Consider the following 22,990-nt stretch of genomic DNA (forward strand, 5'->3'; position numbering starts at 1 on the left):
AAACCACACACACCTCCACAGTCCCCGCACACTGTCTGCCTGCCTCGTCCCCAGTGGGATAACCTCAGAGAGCTCCATGTTCCTGGGCAAGGATCTGGGCCGCACAAACAAAAGTGGTTACGACTCACTGACTCTGGAGAATATGGGCGCTTAGACTTCCTACCCCTTACATTTGTTGGGGCTCAAGGTCTTTGCCTTCAAAGGCAGATTACCCTTCAACCGACTGCATCAGACATCTGCACAGTCCTATCAAGGAATGGAGATACAGTGGTTATTGAGGACTTGTGGTTCTTCTCAGGCAGATCTCTATTTAACACTCCTCTCACTCTTCTCAAGGAAGAGGATTCGAGAACGTTCCAAGGAAAACATGAGGTATGACACTAATATAATAAGGTTTGTTTTTTAAAACAAACACCTCAGGAGTTACATACCCAAACACACGTGATCCCTTTCTACGTAGTCATTGTTGAGGGCTATAAACGTACTCCGGCGATATTGCCCCTGCTTCATACGGCTTTGGAATTTTCCTTTTGCAATGACATCCTTTTGAAACAGGCAAGGAAGACGGTCACTATTTTATGGCCACTCCTTGGTTTAGATCAGCTTTGGTATTTGGTTTCCTCAGCTCTGGCCTCTATCTTATCCATCAGACCGGCTTGAAATGACTTTCGGCCTCTATCAGAAACAAAGTCCCTCCCTGCTAAAGGATGGAGGTTTACTGCTGCGTCATTCTCAGCATCCTGTGTCAGGAGCCTGGAGCACTCATGCCCATAGCTCCTCAGGCAGGCCAGCCATTTAACTCATGCAGCGCTCAGACATGTGTCTTATATTTATGGATTCAAAAAGAAGCAATATTATCTTGCATCATGTTTGACTACAATAAAAATATGCGATCTCTTTCAGAAATAGTTTGGAAAACTCAGCATGGTTTTCCCTTTTCCTCAATTCTGGTTATCTGAAAGGGCTGAGGAAGAAGTGGCAAGGCCTTGAAATGTTAACTCCTTTCGAGCTGACCTCTCCACCTGTCTGAACCTCACTATCTTACTTCTTTTTAAGATAAGGAGAGGCTTACCAGGCTGTTAAAAGTTGGACTTTGCTTTTACTCTTGAGCTATTTTACTAATTACACCATAAAGCTAATTAACAGTAAAACCCGAATAATAGAATCATGTCGTTTTCTTCCTCTATAAAAATCCCATTATTTCATGAGTCACTGATGTAGTAGCTCAGGTCTTGCTCTGAATCTGACCATGATGAAAAGAAAGCATTTCCAGATTCCCCACCCCCTTTGCTCTGTGAAAGGTTTTAAAACCTAAAATCCGCTAGAATCTACATTACAGTTGGACTTTTCCATTTCTACCAGGAGACAATGTTCCTGCATAGATAGTTCAGGTTCTAACTCTGGTTGTGATGGCCATGAAGTCAGAGTCTTGGTGTGGGAGTAGCTTCTGGGGAGGAAGTTCGGCAGCTTTAGAAATTGCATCAGTTCTTCCAAATCTCCAATGTACTATTTAGAGACCTGAAAAGTAATTTACTCTGGGCTGCTCGTGGCCAAGGAAGTAAATGCAGCTCTTACTCTCAGAGGACGTCCCACCGCAAAACAATCCAGCGCAGTTGTGCAGTGGGTGCTCGTCCTCTCTGCACATCGCTGTAGAGATTCTAAACGCTGGGGGTGCAGTGGTGCACAAGGCAGGTGGGGGTCTCTGCCCTCGGGGAGATGCTCTTGGATCCAGAGGATCTCCTCAGCTCTGTGTGATTTCAGTTCAAAACAGATGTGCCAAATGATTTGAAAAAAACTGTGCAAACTGCAGGCCCTGCTAGTAAGATTATACTTCAAATCAGTTTAAGTTTGAGGTTCGAGGGATTTTAAAGAAAACTTTCATGCAGTCATTTAGGCAGGTGGAGAAAGGTACCAGGTACGCTACTGGTAACACAAGACTTAGAAGAGAGAGTGAAAAAGGCAGCCAAGTGTTTCCACTGACACGGCTGACTTGGGTAAGTAGAGAGGAAGTGCTTTTTAAAATTTTGGCTTATGACTGTAACAATGCATTACAAATACTCTCTAACTCCCACAAAGGAACGAGATGCTACTATTACCTTATACTTTATTTTCTCTTAGCTGACAAGACACTGGGATCCCTGGCCTTGTGATATCCTCTGTATTTTTATATCCCAAGTTGGGCACATTCAGGGCACAAACTCCATGTGGAGGATCAATGGAACGTGGGTGCCTCCTGTTTGAGAAACCAGCTTTTACTTTTTTTACATAAAGTGGAGACAAACAGAAATCAGAATGAAGAAGGAACCTGAGCAAATAAACAAGCAGGTCACTAAGAAGTGGACAGAGATTTGCAGACGTAGAAGAGGACGACTGATTTTGAAAATGCTGGCTCGCTGGACCTCCACAGACTGGAAAGGAATATAAAAGCGGAACTCAACTGAAGTCTGACTGAAAAACAGACGGCCTAGGCAATTTCAGTGAGGCAGAGATCTAATACACAGTAATTTTATCAGCAAATGTTTAGAGTTTTTTGCCTAAAAATGCAAAAAAAAACCTTTATTGATTAACCTCAAAAATTGCATACTGTATCTTACAACTTTTAGCTTCTAATAAATAAAACATCTGCTCTTAATTCACTTATATAAAAAGAAAAAACTGAGACAAATGTTGCCATGTAGGCTGACTCCTACTTCCATATAACGTCTTGTCTTTTTTTTTTTTTTTTTAGCAGAAAAAGGTTTATGGCAGGGCCAAGCAAGGAGAACGGGTGGCTTGTGCTCAGAAACCCCAAACTCTACAATGTCTCAACTGCTGTAAAGGCAGATCTGACCACAGTTTTAAGACTTTTCTTGAAAGTCCCATTTTTGCTTTATTTTATTCTATTTCTGGGACAGGAGTCCAGGTCTCTTTATAAAGGCGAAAAGAGCCTTTTAGGTTTCTTCAACATACTGGAAAGAACAGGTGATGACACAGGGTTCCAAGCTAATAGAGAAATTATAAACTTCCCTGAGTTCCACCAAGAGAAATCTCACCAAACTGATAAACAGTAATTTCTGGCTGATTCCTACTTCATGCAAAGAGGACAGACTTTCTCAGTAATAGAACTTATTAATCTTTGTATTAAGCATCTGTTATGGACTGATTAAGCACTTCATGGATAGAAGTTCAAGGAAACATTCCATTTCCAACTTGATAAAGAGTATAAAGACTGACTCTTACATAGGCTAAGAAAACTTTGAGGTAGAAGCTCAGCGTGGCCAATTTCTGCACCAGAGGAGTTTCTGCACCTACAGGAGGTGGTTCATCCATCACAGCCCAAGAGCTGTCAGGAACGCTCCAGCAGCAGCCTCCGGGCGGGTCTGCAGACTGACTTCAGGTCTGATTGCATTTTGTCGCTGAAATGTAATCCTGCTATAGAGGGTCGTTCCTCCCTCATTAGAGGGTACACAGTCAGGGCTGGCCTCCTGGGCAGAAATAAGAGGCAAAAGGCACCTGCTAATAATCTCTGGAAACACCAGTGCCAGCCTCCCTTCTGTGCAGCAGACGTCTTTAAAACAAGAACATGGGGCCAGAGCCCAGATAAAGAAATGCCACTCAGAGGTTTCCCCCAAGTTAACTAGAACAACTTGAATTTCTGTTTACACAGCCGAGGGCCTGGAAAGGATACTGAAGTGAGAAGAGAAAGCTGCTTAGGGGATAAGCAAGATGAGATGTTTCCTAGGGTGGAGGGCAGGACCTAATAAACAAACTGAAATCAAACCCTGTTTATTTTTGTTGGGACTTTAGACCAGTTCCAAAGTTAGTACAGTGCCTGACAACCAGAATGCCGTCAGTCTTACACTTTCTAAACATTACACAGAAAAGCATCCTGCTTCCCTTCCCTTTTGTTTAAAATCACTCGGCACTAACTGTGACCACCGGGGCTGTGGAGCAGGGGCCCCGGGAGCTGAGAGCTCTGAAGAATGTGCAAGAAGCACCCCGGGGCTCCTTCTGACAAGAACACTCCCTGATTATAAATGCCACAACCTCTGTTTCCAGGAATCATAGCGGATCCTGCACAATGAGTCCTTGGACTCCTCAAATGGGACTAGCCTCTCAACGCAAACAGAAAAATAAAAGAGCTCCATTCTCTCTCCCGCGAGACATCCAGAGGTATGGGAGGACAGTGAAGTGCTGAGGTCTGGGGCCAGGCACTGCCACAACCCAGCTGCACTACAACCCCTTAGATAGCATGCTGCTTCCACCAGGGTCACAATAAGGTGACTGAAGTTGTCACGCGCTATTTATTTAAGCAAAGAGTGCGCAGGATGAGGTACACCACACCAAAGTGTTTTCTCAGATATTCTCGTCCTTCAAAAACTTATCGTTGGGATGCAATATCCAAGCCTTTCTCTTGCAGAAGGGCGGATGCCATATTTAAAGTGAGATATCAGAGTCCACGTGACGCCTGTTACCCATGTCAGGTGCACCCTGTGTTAGGAGAGCTGTAACTCTGAGCCAATATATAGTCATATCCTGCTCACTGTTTACCAAGTGCTTTCATATATGTATATTACGTCGCTTAATTTTCATAGCACTTTAGTGAAGCACAGGATGATATTATTATTCCCATCTTATAGAGGAGGAAACTGAGCTACAGTTACGTCCTACCACTGAGACCTACAGCTAGAACGTGCCAGAAATGGGGTCAAAGTACATTCTATTTCCAATACACAGAAGCTTTTAATTTTAAGAAAACACACTGGAGAAAGAGCTGTGAAAAGTGTTACAATGATGATGCCAGTATCATAACATTATGGCTTAAAAATGTACAACATTTAGTTCTGTGGGTTGTGTATCTTAGAGATGCTGAATTAAATATTTACTGTTTGATTCCTGGGCTGAGTTAAATACACAATAATCAATAGATGTTCCAAAGAGATACTATTTGTATTTATCTCTAAGAAAAGATACCTACGGGACTTCCCTGGTGGTCCAGTGGGTCAGACTTCGAGCTCCCAATGCAGGAGGCCTGGGTTCCATCCCTGGTCAGGGAACTAGATCCCACATGCATGCCGCAACTAAGAGTCCGCACGCCACAACTAAGAAGTCCACACGTCACAACTAACAGGCCCACATGCCGCAACTAAGAGTCTGCATGCCACAACCTAGACCCAGCACAGCCAAAATAAATAAATAATTAAATATTTAAAACAACAAAACAAAAAAAAACTCTGTAATGACCTATAGAGGAAAAGAGTCTAAAACACAGTGGATATATGTATATGTATATGTATAACTGATTCACTGTGCTATACAGCAGAAACTAACACAACATTGTATATCAACTATATTCCAATAAAAATTTTAAAGATACCTAAACAAATAAATATAAATCTAAGCAAAAAATGAATGCGGTATGATAGACTGACTTGATATGAAGCGTAGGAATTGTCCCTACCAAGAAGAAACATTATTAACCATTTGCTAGTTAAAGATCACTATGGAGAGGAAATAGAATTACACCATCATGACTGAGTGCCAAGCCAGCTGGACTCCACCTGAAAGCTCTAACTCAAATATTAATATAAGACATATAAAAATATTAAAAAATAGCTAACCTCTAATCAGACAGATGTACAACCTACAAGAAAATCATTTTTTCATGTACCATCTATAATAGAACTTGTTTTCAGAGATCCTTAAAGATATGAGATACTTAAAGACACTTAAAAGATACTAGATGACTTGAAGACATGTAATCAGAGTATCATAACTTTGTTCACATCAAATTATGAAATAAATATGCGTGTGTATATATACATACACACACACATAACACACAAACAACTATCACCCCAAGATAACTAACCTTCAACAAAAACTTAAATGAGAAAGATGCACTGACTCAGGGATTTCCAGCCAAAAAATATCTGATACATAAATATCTCTAAATATATGACCTCAAATATTTTCTAAAATAACACATGGTTACAAATAAGTAAAAATGCTTGCCAAATGGTAAGTTTCAAAACAACATTCTATGCACTGAGTCATACTTATGACTTGGCCAACACAAGAGTTGCTTATGCAACTCTTCATCGGGGGAACACTGAGCATCTACAATTCCAAAGTCAACAGGTATGATGTAGCATCAACAGGAGCTTGAACACCTCATACATTAAATTAAGAAAGATCTTTATGATCAAGGTAGTGCCTTTCTTTATAATATTTTTGTAAGAAGTGATATAAATTTTATATTATATAATATAAATATAATAGTTATGAACATAACATTCAGGAATGACTGCACCCCTGGCCATGGTGCAGATCTGCGGGGATGACCTTGCTAGACGGAAGTTGCTAGAGTCTGGCCCTTCGCAGAAGCATCACCCACACAAACATCAGAGCAAGGGTGATGTGTCAGGACAAGCATCCCCTCAGGCACAGGAAGTGCCGATGTAAGGGTTTTGGGCTTAATTGTTTGCTGCCCTTTAGGAGTGATGGAATAAAGATCTCACTGAAGCACCGAAATAATTTTTTGCTCCAGAAAGGTTAGAAAGGCATGGAGCATGTAGTCAGTGATAAGGCTATCAAGGCTATCTTGCATGGTGAAGTCTGTCATGGGGAAGGCATCTGTTGTTTACAAGGAACCACACATCAAATCTGCCATCACACATTAGAATTCCCACCAGGCCTTTTATCCTCCCCCCGCCCCCGCCCCCGCCCCCATCTACATTCAAGTCATCTCTTGATTCTCGTTCCCCTTTCTTTAAGCCATCATTACAGTCAAAAAGCCTATGAAAATAAAATCTAAGTTTGTGTGTATTTGTGTAGGAAGCTGGAATATAAAAAAATTAGGGAATCAGAAGATGTTCCATTGAAATGATTGGGTAATTACTACTTAGTTTCCTTCTAGGACAAGGATGAATTCCCTAATGATGGGTATTATAAGTAATTAGACAAAGCTGTTCACTTTTCAAAATTAATCATCAATCCTATTAATTATGTCTGTATTACACATTCTATTAAATTAGCGCACATAATATGAGGCTTTCACACACCAGAAGAGAAGCGTTATCATTGCACTTTAGTGACTTGATAATTTAGCTGAAAGGAACACAAACATTCGTAATTACACTACTTTTAGTAGGATCACCCTTTTCAATTCTCTTGTGGTAAGAAAAAAGGCTACTTCACAAGGCGAAAGCAAGCACACTTTTCTTCAGGGGTTTTAGCACTAAAGAAGAAGCCAGATTAAAGGCAGATTTGAGGTTTTTAGAGATCCATATTTGACTGATTAGGGAGAACATTCCCCCAGGGAGGAGACCTGCAGCCATGGTGAGGTCAGCACTGTAGGCCTGGAGGAGGCACATGTGACCCCGGGAACAGATTATCTGGGTTAATAAGGAGCTGGGTTCAAACTGAGAAAGCCTAAAACAGGAGGCAATGAAAGCACTGGTCCTCGATGCCTGCTGAGAAGCAACCGGGGGCTTTATGACATGCAGAATGACGGCCTTCCTACCTTCTTCCTTTGCTAGGTGATCTGGATGGGGATGCAGGCTTTGCCACTGGGGCATCGCCAGTAACTGCCTGCAGGTGTACTAGTGCTGCCCGGGCTTGGTGCCCTTACAGAGGGACCACACTGACGGGAAGCTGACAAGAGAATAAGCCTGGAGAGGCCAAGGGAGCAAACTGGAGAGTCATAAAATCCCCATATCACAGTCATGAACTGAACTTGACTTCATACGCTTGGACATACCTGGTCCTTGCTACCTGCAGAGAAGTATGATGCATGTAGAGGCTCCTAATGACTATTTCAGTAAGAAAACATGTATGAAGCACTAAGATGAACGCAAGGACACAGCACACAGCATCACGCATCAGATGTTAAGACGCCCCAGTATGTTCCCCAGAAGATACGTCACAGGTTTATACAGTATAGTTATCCCTGTGTCAAGGGGAGGGGGTAGTAGTTGTGGAGGGAGATGTAACAGAAATCAAATTTCCACTCTTATCATTATGAGCTCATATGAACCACAATTTAGTGAAAGTACTTAAAGTCTAGCTTGAAATCAAAATCACAAATTGGGGGCAAATTGGTATTTTCTTCCCCACACTACAAGATGAATGTATGGTCTGAATCGGGGTTCCCAGCCCCTGGGCTGCGACCACTACCAGTCTGAGGCCTGTTAGGAATCAGGCCGCACAGCAGGAGGTGAGAGGCCGGTGAGTGAGTGAAACTTCATCTGCCGCTCCTGTCGCTCACGCTACCAGCCTGAAACAACGCTACCACCCTCCATGGAAAAACTGTCTTCCACGAAACCGTTCCTGGTGGCCAAAAGGTTGGGGACTGCTGGTCTAAATAATGCAGGAATTGGAATAGGAAAATATGCAGGCAAAAGAAAAAAAAAAGAGACAACACAGAATACTATGATATGCAGGTTTCTTTCCATAAGTTTGGTTTTGTTAAATTGGTTTTGTGAGAAAGAGAAGTGATTTACTGTTATCACATGGAAACAAATTTACTAGCTGAGTAATTTACTAATCACATATTTACCAATTAAGTAGCAAAACACAACAGGAACTTTTTTTATCTAAAAAAAATTAAATTTGAGGGTTTTCAACACACAAGAAATTCACTGCTGGGTTTTTCCTCTGAAGGTAATAGAATTCTCAGGCCTCCTGGGCCCTAGTTTCCAACTGTGATCCAAGTGCCCCTGGTTGATTTATAAACTGTTTCCTTTAGGACTGAAGTTTTGGTATTTAAATACAGTGGTCCTGGCTGGACATTTCCCCCTCCATCCACCAACACCCTGTCTGAAATAGTGGCCTGGTTACACCTTTCATTCAGGTCTCACCAAGGGCTATGCCACTTTCCAGATGACTGCTGGTCAGCTCTCTGAGAAGACACGTAGCAGTAAGTTGGGTGGATGCCTTGATACATTTTTGGCTCCATTTAGGAGCTACAAAGATTACGGATATTACAGCAGACGCAATGCTCCAGTCACTAAGAGGTGCAGCAACCGTATGTCCCGATTTACTAGGGACACTCCTGGCCTACAGCCATGGCCCCAACATAATTATTAACAGTCCTCATTTCACTCACAAAAGCATGGTTTAAAGAATAAATTGGATAGACAGCCACCCTATTAAAAGAAGAGAATCCATCTTTCACACATAGTTTTTAATATTCCCTGACCATTACATTGAGAAACTCAAGCTCTGTAAAATTCCTGAGACCAGAAATTATGCTTTAAAAATCTTTCCATCTCTTGTATACCAATGTGTAGAATAAGTCTTCAGAGGAAGTGGCCCCACAGAGTGGCCAGAGGAGCTGTCCTGATAAGCTTGAATGGCGGCCAATGTGCACCTGAGCGCCATTTATCGACTCATCTACGGGATTGTTACAAAGCCCTGTGGCCAGAGGATTTCTCCTCCTCCTCAGGCATCACCCCAAACATATGCACTGACTTGCATCTACGAAGCACGCAAAAATCTTCAACAATAAATCGCATGACGCCTGTCGTTAATACAGCTTTGCCTAATTTTTCACCTGCTAACTCTGATTACAGGTTCACAACTGGACTGACATATGTCATTGTCTTTCACTTGACTTTATGAGCTTTACTTGAGACAGAAGCAATCAAAGAGAGTGAGAGCCTTGGGAGCAGGGACTGTGCCCGTATTCGAGCTGCCAGCTGTCTGAGCCTCGCCTTCTAGACTCCAGAACGGCATCTGGCTTGTGTCCATGGGACCAGTTTTGGTATAGACGTCAGGGGCTGATATAAGTATGTCCTCTGCTCACAAGATGTATCCCCGTGGGTCACATGAAGGAGAGGGCTCTGTCAGTTACTCAGGCCTCACTCTGTGTCCCTAAACCCTCCACACGGACAACCACATGGTTTAAATAGAATCAATTAACTGTTAGCAGACAGAGGAGTAACTGGGGGATTAAAATTAGTATCTGGTATTTAGCTGATCTCAAGGCAGTGGCAAGCTTAGGCACTAAGTGTACTCTGATATGGGACATGGTGTTTCTCTGTGGACAAAAGGACCACAGTCAGTAACAGGGTGAAGGAAGAGTTCCAATACTGAAAATTCTGAAATGGCAAAGGAGCCCAAGAGAGACGGCGCTATAGCATCACGACATCCTCAGAGAGCATTTCTTATTCTTAATATGCTTTATCTCAGGAACACATCCTCCATGTCTTTCCTCCGCCTGATGTGACTACATTGATTCTATGTGGCACATCAACCAGAAAAACAGATTTCGAAATTATTAACTGATCTAGGCAAATGGCTGTCAATGTAGATTTAGTGGTCACTGGGAGAAAGGAAGGATTTTTTTTCTTGGTCTTACCTATGCAGTAGGGACAACACTGGCCTTTTCTCAACACAGGTCTTTCACAGGATACTGAAGGGCAAGACTCAGAGTAACAGCTAATTACGCTATCCATGCACACGCAGCTGGTACACACATCCGGCTTCCAGGACTCCGCTGCCAGGAATATATCCCCTTCATCATTTTTGCAGTAACTAGGCATGCTGTCATTATGGGATGAGGAAGGCTGGAGAGGTTCATCTGGAAAAATGAACAGAAGGTCAGCAGAAAAAAAGATGCTGCAGGCCACCCACTGTGCAACACAGTGAGTTTCACTCTGTCCCATACAAAGCACGCTTGGTCACCAGGGCTTTGTGTGCCTCCTTAAAATGGACTCAGGGGCTTCCCTGGTGGCGCAGTGGTTGAGAGTCCGCCTGCCGATGCAGGGGACATGGGTTCGTGCCCCGGTCCGGGAAGATCCCACATGCCGCGGAGAGGCTGGGTCCGCAAGCCATGGCCGCTGAGCCTGTGCTCCGCAACGGGAGAAGCCACAACAGTGAGAGGCCCGCGTACCGCAAAAAAAAAAAAAAAAAAAAAAAAAAAAGGACTCAGTAATGACACAGCACATCTGACTCGGACAGGGTCTGGAGTTTTAAAACAAAAACAACAAAGACCACAAAAGATCTGTTGCAGAGATTCTGTTAGTTGCTTGCACGATATCCACTCTACCTTTCTTCCTTAACGAACTCCTGATTTTAAGGTCGGGGGTGGGGTGGCTGAGGACCTGGATCACAAGGGGGATATGTCACACGGGACCACTGCTCCCTCCTTTTCTAGTCTCCGGCACAGCCGGGGGTGGCCATGTCACCTGGCTGTGGCGAACGGATTCACTGGCTAATCAGGGATTTCTGGGAAAACTTTCACTTTCTTAAAAGAAGGGCAGATGTGAAGCTACCCACATGCTTCCACATTCTTCCTGCCTTGAATATGAGTGTGTTGCCTGTAGCTATAATACCCTTATCATACCTGTAAGAGAGAGGCCTTGATATCACTAAGACACTAAATCAATGGGATCAACATCTGTCTCCAAGCTTCTCATAATGTATGGAAAAGAAACCTCTGTTTAAAAACTGTAGCTGGGTCTTCTCTTACTTGCAGCCGCAAGCAGTCCTAACCAATTAACACCCAAACAGATTTTCAAACTGTATGCAACACTTCAATGTTCCGGCCTTCACATTAATGGCTGAAAGATGATGGGAAATGTATATCACTCCTGAGGATGCACCTACAGAGAAATCACCTGCAAGACTTGTGTGTTTTTGCTACATAAATACAGACCAGAGGGCCTCCAGATCTAGTAACAACTTGAAACAGAAAAGAACGTCACCAGAAAACCCAGATATCTCTTGGGGTCTTGCCATTCACTGAACTGACTTGAGAGCTGTAAGCTCAAGCAGAAAGCTGACTGGGATATAACAAAGGAAAGCGTAATACTAGTTAGTGAGCTTTCCTAGTTTAGAAATGTCACAATTGCACTGACAAGAGAGCACTCCCAACCACCTTTGCACTTGAGAGTCTGGAAAAAGCCATGATGGTCCCACCCAGCAAACCTCTAAGAGAATCCCATTTTCTCAAAGGATACAGGGTCAGAAGAAGTATCATCCGTTCTCATAGTCAACATCATGAAGTCTGCTCTTTCATATACATGTAGCTATCACAGTGATGCAGAAGCTCCAAGTGTCCCATTTTCCTCCCATCCACCTCCTGAATACACCCTACAGCCAGCAAGTTTGATTTGACAAGAAGAGTCTCTTTGAGAAGCGGGGCAATTGCTTTACTTTGGGCTCTGAACCCAAAGTGTGTAACTGTATCTCCTACTGCCAGTCCTGAAGGCAGCAACAGTGAAAGAAGAGCCATTGGTTCCACTGTTCCAAATGTGCTTCAGGTCCAATTTTAGGTAAGTTTCCATAGATCACATGCATATGAGATAAAGTTGGTAAAATGGGATTACTTTCTCAGGCATCTTTTCTGGATCATCCATGTCTAGGGATAATTTCTTTTTAAGAGATTGACTGATGTTAACTTTTGATTTGGCTGGAAATCAGGGCAACTCACACTAGTCTACACGAGGCTCTGCAAATTGCCACGAGGTTTCTGTGTGTTATGACAGCTTAGCTCTTGTAAGCAACACCCAACCTGGTGTCTGAAAACTTAGAGGAGGAAGCAGGGACGGCAGCGATGGAAGCATGAAACAGTAGCTGAAATGAACAGCCTGGAGTCTGGAGGGGACCCCAGGAGACATGGGAATGTGCCGGCAGAGCTGGAGTGAGAGCTGCAGCTGAGATGCAGCGTCTGCAGGTCTTCAGCCTCCAGGGCAAGAGACTTCGGAGCCCTGACTGAAGATATCATTTGGGAACCTTGCCCAGGCTATCTTCCTTCTTTGCGCCGTTCTTTCCATTTTTAGGAAAAAGTGAGACCCCTTCTTTACACTCTGATTCTAAATATTAACTCACTTGTTTTGTTTTTACCAGTTCTTTCACTGGTGTTCATTCATTCTTTTTATTTCTATACCAGAGAAATAAAAGAAGAAAAGAGGGATCTCTCTTCTGTGCTACGCTTCTTTCCAACTTTAAAAAATCAAAAATGAAAGAGAACTTTAAAAGTGTGAAAAAAGAAAGACGTGCTTCTCTATTCTCTGCCTTTCTCACCTTGGTGAAGTATCATCACCTACAGGGATGCTCAGTCTTTCTTCATGAGCCCACTTCCGTTTCTAGACCTTGCTCTAAACCAGGCCAGAGGAGAGGGGGAGTTAAGAACAGAGGGAATGACAAGGCATCCCAGGAGATACAATCACCATGAGGGATGCAACTCTTCTAGTTGTACATATATATCATTTTGGGACAACTTTAGGATGCAAGTATTCTAAGGTTAGAGATGGTATTTTTCTAGATGCGAAATACTCCATTTATCAATGCTGCTGTCGAAATTTACTGCAATGTGAAGAAATCAATGCTTTGAATTTTAAGACTTTTTATCGCTGCAACACAACTATGAATGGAAAGTTCAGAAAGATCAACGATGGGGTAGGTGACTGATTTTAAAATACAAGAGCATTCTAGATACAAACTTATTCACAGGTTTAAGTGTAACCTTCAGAATACTGATCTAGGAAACAGAAAGTCCTGACATTTAAGATGAAGGCTATCACTGAAGTATCTCTCAAGTTATATGTAAAGTAAGGAAGAGTCACCTAGGCGTACGTTTATAAAGGAGAAGCCAAAGCCAGGCACACATCGGGTGCTTGTTCCTGTTTCTAGAGGGGAGGTCTCTGCTCTGCTAGAATCGGCAGGGCCTCTGCTCATGCGCACTGGCCTTGAGACCTGGCTCTAAGAAATCAGTCCTTGGCACACACAGGAGTCCCATTTCCAGGGAGCTCTTGTTCTTTGCCTGGGCTGAACCTCTGAGTCCAGTCAGGTGTGCCACCAATAAATTTGGGCCAACCCCTGTATTTGTCCTCAGATCCTCGGACAAGTGGGAACAGAGGTACTTCCCACTTTAGTTAAAGCTTCCTGGGTTACATGCGCTCTTAATGCTTTCCTTTCCAGGCACTCCTCTCACTCTGTCATGATTTACTTAAAGGTCTTCTTTTGCATTACTGCTCCACAGGATAGGAGTTGTGGCTGTTCTCATCAAGCCCGGGATCCCCATGGCTCAATTCAGGCATTCCATAAGCACTTGTAAAATGAATACATTAAACGGATATAAATTCATGATCACCACTGAAGAGACCACTCAGAGTAGTTTCCACCAGGAGGATGGGAATAATCATGGTCATATATTAACAGAGAAATATTAGGGTTTGTGTCTAAGTAAAAGAGTGATGATAAAAATATAGGAGGGACTAGGGTATATCCTAACAACATAATACATCTGAACTATTTCTTATACTAGAAAAGACGTTGCACTAATTAAGCTTTTCAGATTAACATGGTTGAAAATTATGCCAAAGATTCTGTACTAAGATGATAATACCTCAGCAGCAGGGCATGATGACAACAGCAAATAATGCTGCTATCCCTACAGTTTCCTCTGATGCAATTAAAAAATATCATCAATGTGAACCCAGGAAGAATTCTGGACATCAACTACGCTGGTTATATAATGAGAGAACAATAGATTCTAGCTGGCTGACTGGATAATCCAATGTAAAAAAAAGTAATACAAGGGCTTATGTTTTACTGAGCAGAAATGCTCTAAGAACATATATTTAGAAGGTAAATGATTACTGATTTAACTTGAAAAGTTAAAAGACTGAGCAACAACAAAACTAGTGTGCTGTCAACTTGGTAATTATACATATACAAATTAAGTCATATATTCTAGTGTTAATCAGAATTGCTACTTGCGTTGCATAATCAGCTACTTATGTTTAAAAGTCTGACAAAGTTTCATTATATTTGTTTCATGACCATAAATTCACCTGCTAAGGCCAGATTATCTGAGAACTAAAAAAAAAGAAAACAATAGTACTCTTTGTACATATGCAGTGCTGGTCACTTAGTACTTCTGGATCTTAAGTTAATCATCACAGATTTGAGAAGGTGGGCGTTAGGCACCTTTCAGCGATTCCTCTGTTTAACATTCTCAAAGTATCTTCCCCACCCTTACATATTTCAAAGATTTTATTTACATTATTTATCAATAATTGCTCTTCACATTTTGTAAAGACAAAGATGACTTTTCACATTAGCAAAATCATCTGGAATAATCTGGTACAGCAGGACTGTCTCTTGAGTCTGAGATGTAGGGTTAAGAAAAAAAGGGTAGAAAGAAACAATTTTTTTTTTTGCTGTTTTTGTTCCAAGTCACCTCAGGTGCAAGGCATCCTGATTGCATAAATATGTGGTTGATAGAAAGGAATGAATTTAGAAAGCTGCCTGGGTTACTGGTGACTGGGTCTGGCCCACTCCCACGTGGGGCTCAACCCAGCCCACCGGTCCTGCAGAATGACAACGCCCAGGCTGCAGGCCCTCCCCATCGGCCCAGTGCATCCCGAGGCGCAGTGCCGGTTACCTGGACACTGTGGGCAACAGGAGTCCTGGGTGCGTGTGGGGTTCTGGCAGAGCAGCGGTGGGCACACCTCTGTCTCACACAGCACCCGCCCGCTGTGACAGGTGCACTGAGTACAGGTGTCAATGTGCCATGTTTCTCCTTCCACGAAGTACTCTCCCCCAGGGGCATGGCAAATGGAGGGGGTGCTGAGCTCCGGCTTCTGCACCACAAAGTCATCTGGGGAACGACACAAAATCCAAACACAAGAAATTATTCATCTGCAGTCTTACCAGCTTGGGAAGAACCTGGTGCTGTGGGCTTTAAGGGACAAAGAAGATGAATTGGCTGTTTCCCTCAAGAACACAGGGAAGAAAACATTCCATGCACAGAAATATAAAGCAACAGCAGAAGAGCTAGTTTCAGGAAGTGAGGTTCAAGTGGTTCCAGTTTGTCAACAGTAACGAGAGGCTCCAACGAGATAATTAAATCACAGGGGGCTTCCCTGGTGGCACAGTGGTTGAGAGTCCGCCTGCCGATGCAGGGGACACGGGTTCGTGCCCCGGTCCGGGAAGATCCCACGTGCCGTGGAGCGGCTGGGCCCGTGAGCCATGGCCGCTGAGCCTGCGCGTCCGGAGCCTGTGCTCCGCAACGGGAGAGGCCACAACAGTGAGAGGCCCGCGTACCGCAAAAAAAAAAAAAAAAAAAAAAATTACAGGGACTCCTACTGTTGAAGAGAACAGGAGCCTCTTAGGGGATGTCTGTGAATGTAGGGTTATCTAGAATAAAGATCTCTCATTTACTGAATGCTTCCTATGGTCCAGTTTCCATGTTAGTGCTTTACATATGTTACTTCATTTATTCCTTACACCAATGTGAATAGGTACTGTTATCCCATTTAACATATAAGGAAACTGAGAACTCAGAGTATTAAGGGCAGACAAGGGATCTGAACCCAAGTCTATGTTTGTTTGGATCATGGATACACCTCCAGATTAAATACAATTGTAAACTGATTTGTGCCCCGTTCACTTCATTATCTCTGGGACCCTGAGTCCTTTCAGGCTTAGAAATAAGTCCTACTGTTGAGCAGGACACACCCCAACCCCGACCAGCTGCCGGCACACTGAGCAGGAATGCTCTTTCAGAATCAACAGTCTGAACCCTCACCTGAGACTAAACATTTGTTTGGCGATATGATCAAGAGAGGTGAACGCCCAGGGGCCAATAACTATGAGTTCTTTCCCCAGACGAGAGGCGATTTGGGGCTCTTGGTGAGATGATAGTGATAGAGAGGGAATTTAATGCTGAAAATGTCTGGAGAGGCACTGGGAGTTGCCCTCAAGTTGTGCTGGCAAAATGAGAAGTATGAAGATATTAACCATATTCGTGTCATCCAAATACAACAGGCGTTTCAAGAAGGTGCTGACAGTGTGGAACCCTGCGGAGAAGCCATCTGGAGACACCATGGCGGGCTCACGCTTGGAGATCAGTGGAATTTGGGCCTCAGAAGAACTACCCTGTTTGTGCAGAGATACTCAGAGCTGACGTCTCCTAAGAACTCACGGGCTGTGACTTTCAAAGCAGTGGTCAGCCTGAGATGTAGCAATACTGATGAGATACAGTGGTGTGGGCCCAGCTCCAGCTAAGAAAGCATTGTATAATTTTTAATACAGCTTTATCTCAAGGGAGCTAGTAAAGACTGGAACTTTGACCAAGTGGACATATCACAGAAAACTGACATCAGCCAATGCTTACATTCATAACCAACTGGGCCAAACTTTCTAGTATATGAGGAAAGTAGAAAGGAAGATAATTAGAATGAAAATTGAGCTGCGATGAGATAAAAGTGCATTTCTCACCGTTTATAGAAAAAGAAAAAATAGTTCCAAAGACTATTAGTAAACTACTGTTGGAAAAAGTCTCCCTTTTGAAAGGACTTGGAGAGGATCGACAATTGCTGCCCTTTTAAATGCTGCCATGTAAGGAAATGGTCAGAAGAGAAACGATGTGTGTTTGCAGGTGTCTTAGTCTGTGAATTCCTTTGCTATATATATATCCATGTGCCTCAAGGCAAAACATGAGTGACCAGATGGATGGAGGTGATAGAAAAACTGAAAGGTAGAGGATAAGAAAGGGAAAAAAAATCTGAGAAACAGTATGATTTGGTGAATCTTCTGTCAGAAGAGTTCAGAGGCTGCTCACTTATCTCAGAAGGAAAAACAGCTGATCCTTGAATAGAAGGCAGGAGAAAATATTCTTTGAAGTACGAGTCCACAATTGCAACAATGCTTGGTCTCTATTCAGAAAGACCCATATGTGGCAACTCACTAAAGACATTTGGAAAAAAACATACCTACACATCCATATATATCAATACCTGTGTGCTTTTATATGTCTATATCTACATAGTCACACATCCACAATAATACATCAATAATTCTGTGTGTGTGTTTAAGAACTTTCCATATCTCTGTAATAGAGAAAACTAGATTTGGTTTCACTGACTATCAGTGCTTAAGTCAATCATCTATTCTCAGTAATATCTTTGCATTTCCACTGGTCGGAGTTCTTCACTGAGTACACCGTTTAGCAAAGACCCAGGTGCAGGCCACACTCTGCACACTCATGCCTATAATTAAAGCATGGGGTCTTCATTGGTCCTTCCCCAAAGAGTCAACACAGAGTTCTGTCTCATTAAATTGTTCATTTATCTTCTGTTTCAGTGGGCACTAGTGGTTTTTCATATTTAACTAGCAAAACATGTGAATAAGGAAGCAGTTTTGATACAGAGCACATCTGGCTTAACTATGCAAAACAAAACAAAACTTTGTCATCTGGTCCCCTATAGGGGTATGGGGGCTGCCTGTCACTTTAATACCTTAGTTACTGAGGTGTGTAGAATGTCAGGGCTAAAAAGGACTTCCAGTGCCTCTCTGCCAACCCCCTCCCTGGCAGGCAAAGCAGGTGCAGACTGAGGTGCCAGCATGTGGTACCTCCCTCCCAGGCCGGGCCTGCCTTGTTGCAAAAGGCCCAGCCCTCAGGTTCCTGACTGCGCCCGTTGTACAGGTGGAGGGAGATACAGAACCAAGACTGACCAGGGAAATACAATCCCTACCCCCAAACCGGACAGTACATTTCAACTTTAAAAGAAATCCGATGCAAGAATCAGGAGACTTCATGTCTCCCTGGCCCTCCAACTGACACACTATTTTACTTCGGGTAAGAAAGCTAATCTCTCTGTGTCTGTTTTCCAAACAAAAACTGCCTAAGTGTATTTTTCCCTAATTCAGTGGCCTCCACTCGGTGGAAGAAATAATAACTATGAAACCATGCTGAGCTCTTTGGATCAAAGGCACTAGATGAGGTATTATGGTAATAATTACTGTTATGGACAACCATAATTTGGACCGCTATGGATTATAAATCTGTTATGTTCTTCTACTAACTTATCTTGATTACCATTATTATGACTGTAAATGTTTTGGATGTGTGGTCACTCTAAACATCTCCATTTGGCAAGACTACCACATATCCATTAATTTAAAAAAAGCAATATTCACAGACTTCAGTAATTCTCTCCCTCTCGAATATTACTTTATAAATAAGAAGCTTTCATGGAATAAAATTAACAACAACCCCCTCCAATTAACTAAGACATTCAGCCTTAATACACTGTCCGTAAGATGGAGAGCTGGAGCTTTAAGTACATAAGCCCACAAACCTGTACACAAATGTAGTTCAAAGACCAATGTAATTGAGTAAACCTTCAAAAATAAGGAGAGTGGTTTTAGAGCTTTAGAATAATTCTCTGGTTTTTGTCTAATCATTTATAGCACCTGGCTGACACTCGTGGCTATTGTTGACAAAAACCAGAGAGCTGAAATACGTTCCAGGGGTCGTCCCCTGCACTTCCCCTGGAATTACAGATATGATGAGGCAAAAGTCATTTGCTTAGGGAGCACACGAGATGGCGGCCAGCTTTTACCTGAACATGACGGGCAGCACTGTCCCGGATGAATGGTGGGGTTGCCACAGGCAGGCACCGGGCAGGTGATCAGAGCACACATTTCCCGTCCACTGTGACAGTAGCATTCCCGGCACCCATCATGCCAGCTTTCCTCATTTTTATGATGATGACCATCCATGGACAGACATGTGCCTGACAGGACGGGTGGCCCGGCTGCAGCAGGGACCTCTGGACAGACAGAAGGCAGCCTGGTAAAGAAGGAGCTACTGCACAGGAGAAACAGCCTGTAGTTCCTTACAGGTAATGCTACCCAGCCACCAAAAATCCTGTCTACACAACACAGCTTGTGACACAGGAAAGGATCATGAAAAGAATTTAAGTTAATATGCTCTCAATTTTGAAAAAAGAAAAAAGGGAGTAAAAAACCCTGCAAATACATTTCTCTGCTATTGGTATTTTTTTTCCTCCCTTCACTCTACGTTCTCATATTCTATACAGTAAACAAGCACTGATTGATTTCAGCGTGAATGTTACACATATGTTTTAATACATGCAGAATAATCACTCTAGAAATCATCATTCAGTGGGGCAATCCTGGGCCGCTAGTAACTAACAGATTTTCGTTCTGCAGAACAATTGAAGCAGTGACTAGATTTTTGTTTACTCTGACCCCCTAAAAACACTCTTAAGGTGGTAACTGTCCAACTCTGAAAAAACACAGAACAAACTTTAGGGGTCTTTTACTGCTTCATTTGTGGCTCATGTGGACAACTAAAACCAGCTGGGGTGGGCAGTGGCGCTGGAGCTGGGGTAAGGGCTCACACAGCTTCAGGAACATCCCTTGAGGGGGAAGTCCTGCAAAAGGTACTCCCAGGACTCACACCTATACACAACTATAGGCTGGCACGTGGTTATTCAGCAAAAGTCGACATTCTCAGGGAAAACTGTGTTACCGAGAAAATACACAAGCAGACTGTTTAGCCTCACCCACCCTCAAAGGGCTGTGAAAAGGGACCTTTGCTATATCAATCGTCTCAATCCACTGCTGGACAGAGGGAGACTCTTATGGAGGTCAAGATAAAGCTGCTTTAGGCTAACGTTCCTGAGACAAGTAAAACTGAAGAGCTAAGAAGTGATTAATTTGGTCAACGTGGGGCCCGTTCCTTTAAATTCTATCCTGAGCTCTTATTCCATTGAGATGAAAGGACAAGGGATGGTCCTCTAGAGAGTGACAGTGGTGTCAGAGTGGACAGCAATCACTGAAATTATTTCATTTACTTCCGTTCTTGGTTCCTGTGCCTCTGATTGCTCTGAGTGGGGAAGGGTTATGCGTTGGGACTTACCTCTGCACTTGCAGATAAGACAGCCACGACTGTCCTGCTGGAAACCCAAGGGGCAGATCTTACTGCACGGGAGCTCTGGGCATTTCTTACAGCGACAGATGTCACAGCCATGCTTATTCTTCCTGGGTAATTAAAATTTTGTCAGAGGTTAGAAAATCCAAAAGTCTCAAGTGATGCCCAAGTGCTTAGACCAAGGGTCACTGAAGTGATATTCTCAGTAAGCAGAATGACTTGAACTTCTGCTCTCAAAACCCCCTGGAGTGATGCGTAATTAGCTCCCTGTGGCCATGACCACCACCCACCCATGGCCAACGGTTAGAACTGTCCAAGCACTTAGGTGCTCTAGGACGTGACTGTCAGAATCCCAATGACGTGACTGTTGATTTAATTGGGAAAAGTGGTACCAACAGTACAAAAAGATGAATGTGCAGCTCCAGGAAGAGGAAGGTGAAGGATATATTGCTGGTCAATGTTGGAGGCCAGCATTAGGGCAGAAGTCCTTCTTCTGTCAGAACCACAGGCTTCCTCAGACGATCACATTCTCTTGAGAAATTTCAGATGCTACTAAACATTTTACTGAGATATCTACAGAATTTTTTAGCAGATGGGAGAACTTAAGGATCCATAGACCTGGGAATGCTACGTAATGTTGTAGCATGTTGTACATGTAGGCATCTTGTATATGTTGGTGAAGAACAAAACGTTTAAGAAGTCCTGCAGTCAATGTCCAGTAATTACCTCATTAGTCAGAAAAGAATACCAACTGAAAAATGCTCCACCTGTGGGGCATGACTGAAGCACGGAGGATAAAGGGAAATGGCTGGATGAACTTTTTTTTTCCCTTTAATAAGCTACAGTGCCTAAATTTTGTGTTGAGCAGAAAGATGATATTAAATAAATATGTTCATTAAAAGATCACCATAGTTTAAGTCGACAAAAAAATTCTTAGCAACAATTCCTTATTTTCTCTAAAAGGAGAATGACCCTGTGTATTACAAAAGGTGCTAACGTGCCCTCCTGTGTCTTCTGTCCACTACCTGCAGCTCTTCTCTTAGGCTCAACATCTCCTCTACAAGCTTTGCCCTAGTTGGGCTTCCTGGGCAGCAGAGAAGGCGGAGTTAAGTCTATTAATCCTTACGTTTCATCCCAAGGAGTGGCATGAACAGTGGTGTTCAAGTGGCAACAGTGGTGTTCAACTACAAAAATAAACCCTGTTCTTTCTCATCTTGGACAAATTAAGGGGCTCTAAAAGAAGATGGCCCCCGGGCTTCCCTGGTGGCGCAGTGGTTGGGAGTCCGCCTGCCGATGCAGGGGACACGGGTTCGTGCCCCGGTCTGGGAGGATCCCACAGGCCGCGGGGCGGCTGGGCCCGTGAGCCATGGCCGCTGAGCCTGCACGTCCAGAGCCTGTGCTCCGCAATGGGAGAGGCCACAACAGTGAGAGGCCCGCATACCACAAAAAAAAAAAAAAAAAAAAAAAAAAAAAAAAAAAAAGATGGCCCCACGGGAAATCCTTGGTATATAACTGCCCAAGTGATAAACTACAATCTGCTAAGTGAAATGAGAACTGAACACTAGGGTCTACGTATTTATGTCAATATGATGAAAACAATGAATTAAATGAATGCTTCACACTCTTGTCATAGACTGTGCCATTTCCAAGCCCTAACAGGGCTTTAACAGATTTGTTTGTTAACTCATTTATTCACCTACCCGTTCCTTCTTCCTTCTCCCATTTCCTTCTCTATATTTCTCCCTCAGAGGCTGTCCTTGAAACATGTGCTAGCCAATGCAGTATTCGTTTGCCTACAAGAGTCAACTTGGTCCTTCTTGAATGTGTTTACTGACAGGAATACCAACTGGAATCTATAATCCTCTAAGAGTTTTCTCTCCAAGGTGAAGTGTGGATGAATGCAGCCTTGGTTCTGAACTATCATAACACTGCAGCCAAGTGGTTGTAGGTACTATTACGATAATAATACTTCATTCTACATCAGCAGGTAAGCTAAGAAATAGCTTTACTTTTATTAATATCATATTCATATTTTAGGATTAAGAACAATGATGATTTATTAGTTTACTTGGGGAATTTTAAAGAATAATGTTCCCAAGTTAATTATCCAATTAAAATTAGAATTAAGGTTCCCCTCTCCCTGCTAAACTAGAATTTCTAAGAGGAAGAATAAAAACAATGCCTTTAAGACGCTGGGCAAGAGGTGATGGCTCTAAATCCCTTATAATTACTAGCACTATATAAACATATCAAATGGAAAAGGCAGAGAGACTAAACTGGAAGGAATCAAGGCAGGAATGACAAAGCAAAATT

At 43.0% G+C, this 22,990-nt stretch overlaps 1 protein-coding gene across 5 annotated transcripts in view; it reads right to left on the bottom strand.

The window, feature by feature from the left end:
• Positions 1-22,990, bottom strand: part of CRIM1 (cysteine rich transmembrane BMP regulator 1) — a 208,502-nt gene that overhangs the window by 21,966 nt on the left and 163,546 nt on the right. For 4 of the 5 annotated variants that reach the window (XM_030857944.3, XM_060309070.2, XM_030857949.3 and 1 more), the window contains 4 exons: positions 20,666-20,787; positions 19,341-19,550; positions 15,377-15,592; positions 10,343-10,564 (listed from right to left, as the gene is read on the bottom strand). In XM_030857944.3, the coding sequence (XP_030713804.1) occupies positions 10,343-10,564; positions 15,377-15,592; positions 19,341-19,550; positions 20,666-20,787 (770 nt within the window). The remainder of the gene's footprint in view (positions 1-10,342; positions 10,565-15,376; positions 15,593-19,340; positions 19,551-20,665; positions 20,788-22,990) is intronic. The other variant, XM_030857947.3, reaches the window with a different exon arrangement.

The sequence above is a fragment of the Globicephala melas genome, chromosome 12, assembly GCF_963455315.2.
Source record: "Globicephala melas chromosome 12, mGloMel1.2, whole genome shotgun sequence".
NCBI classification, from domain to species: domain Eukaryota; kingdom Metazoa; phylum Chordata; class Mammalia; order Artiodactyla; family Delphinidae; genus Globicephala; species Globicephala melas.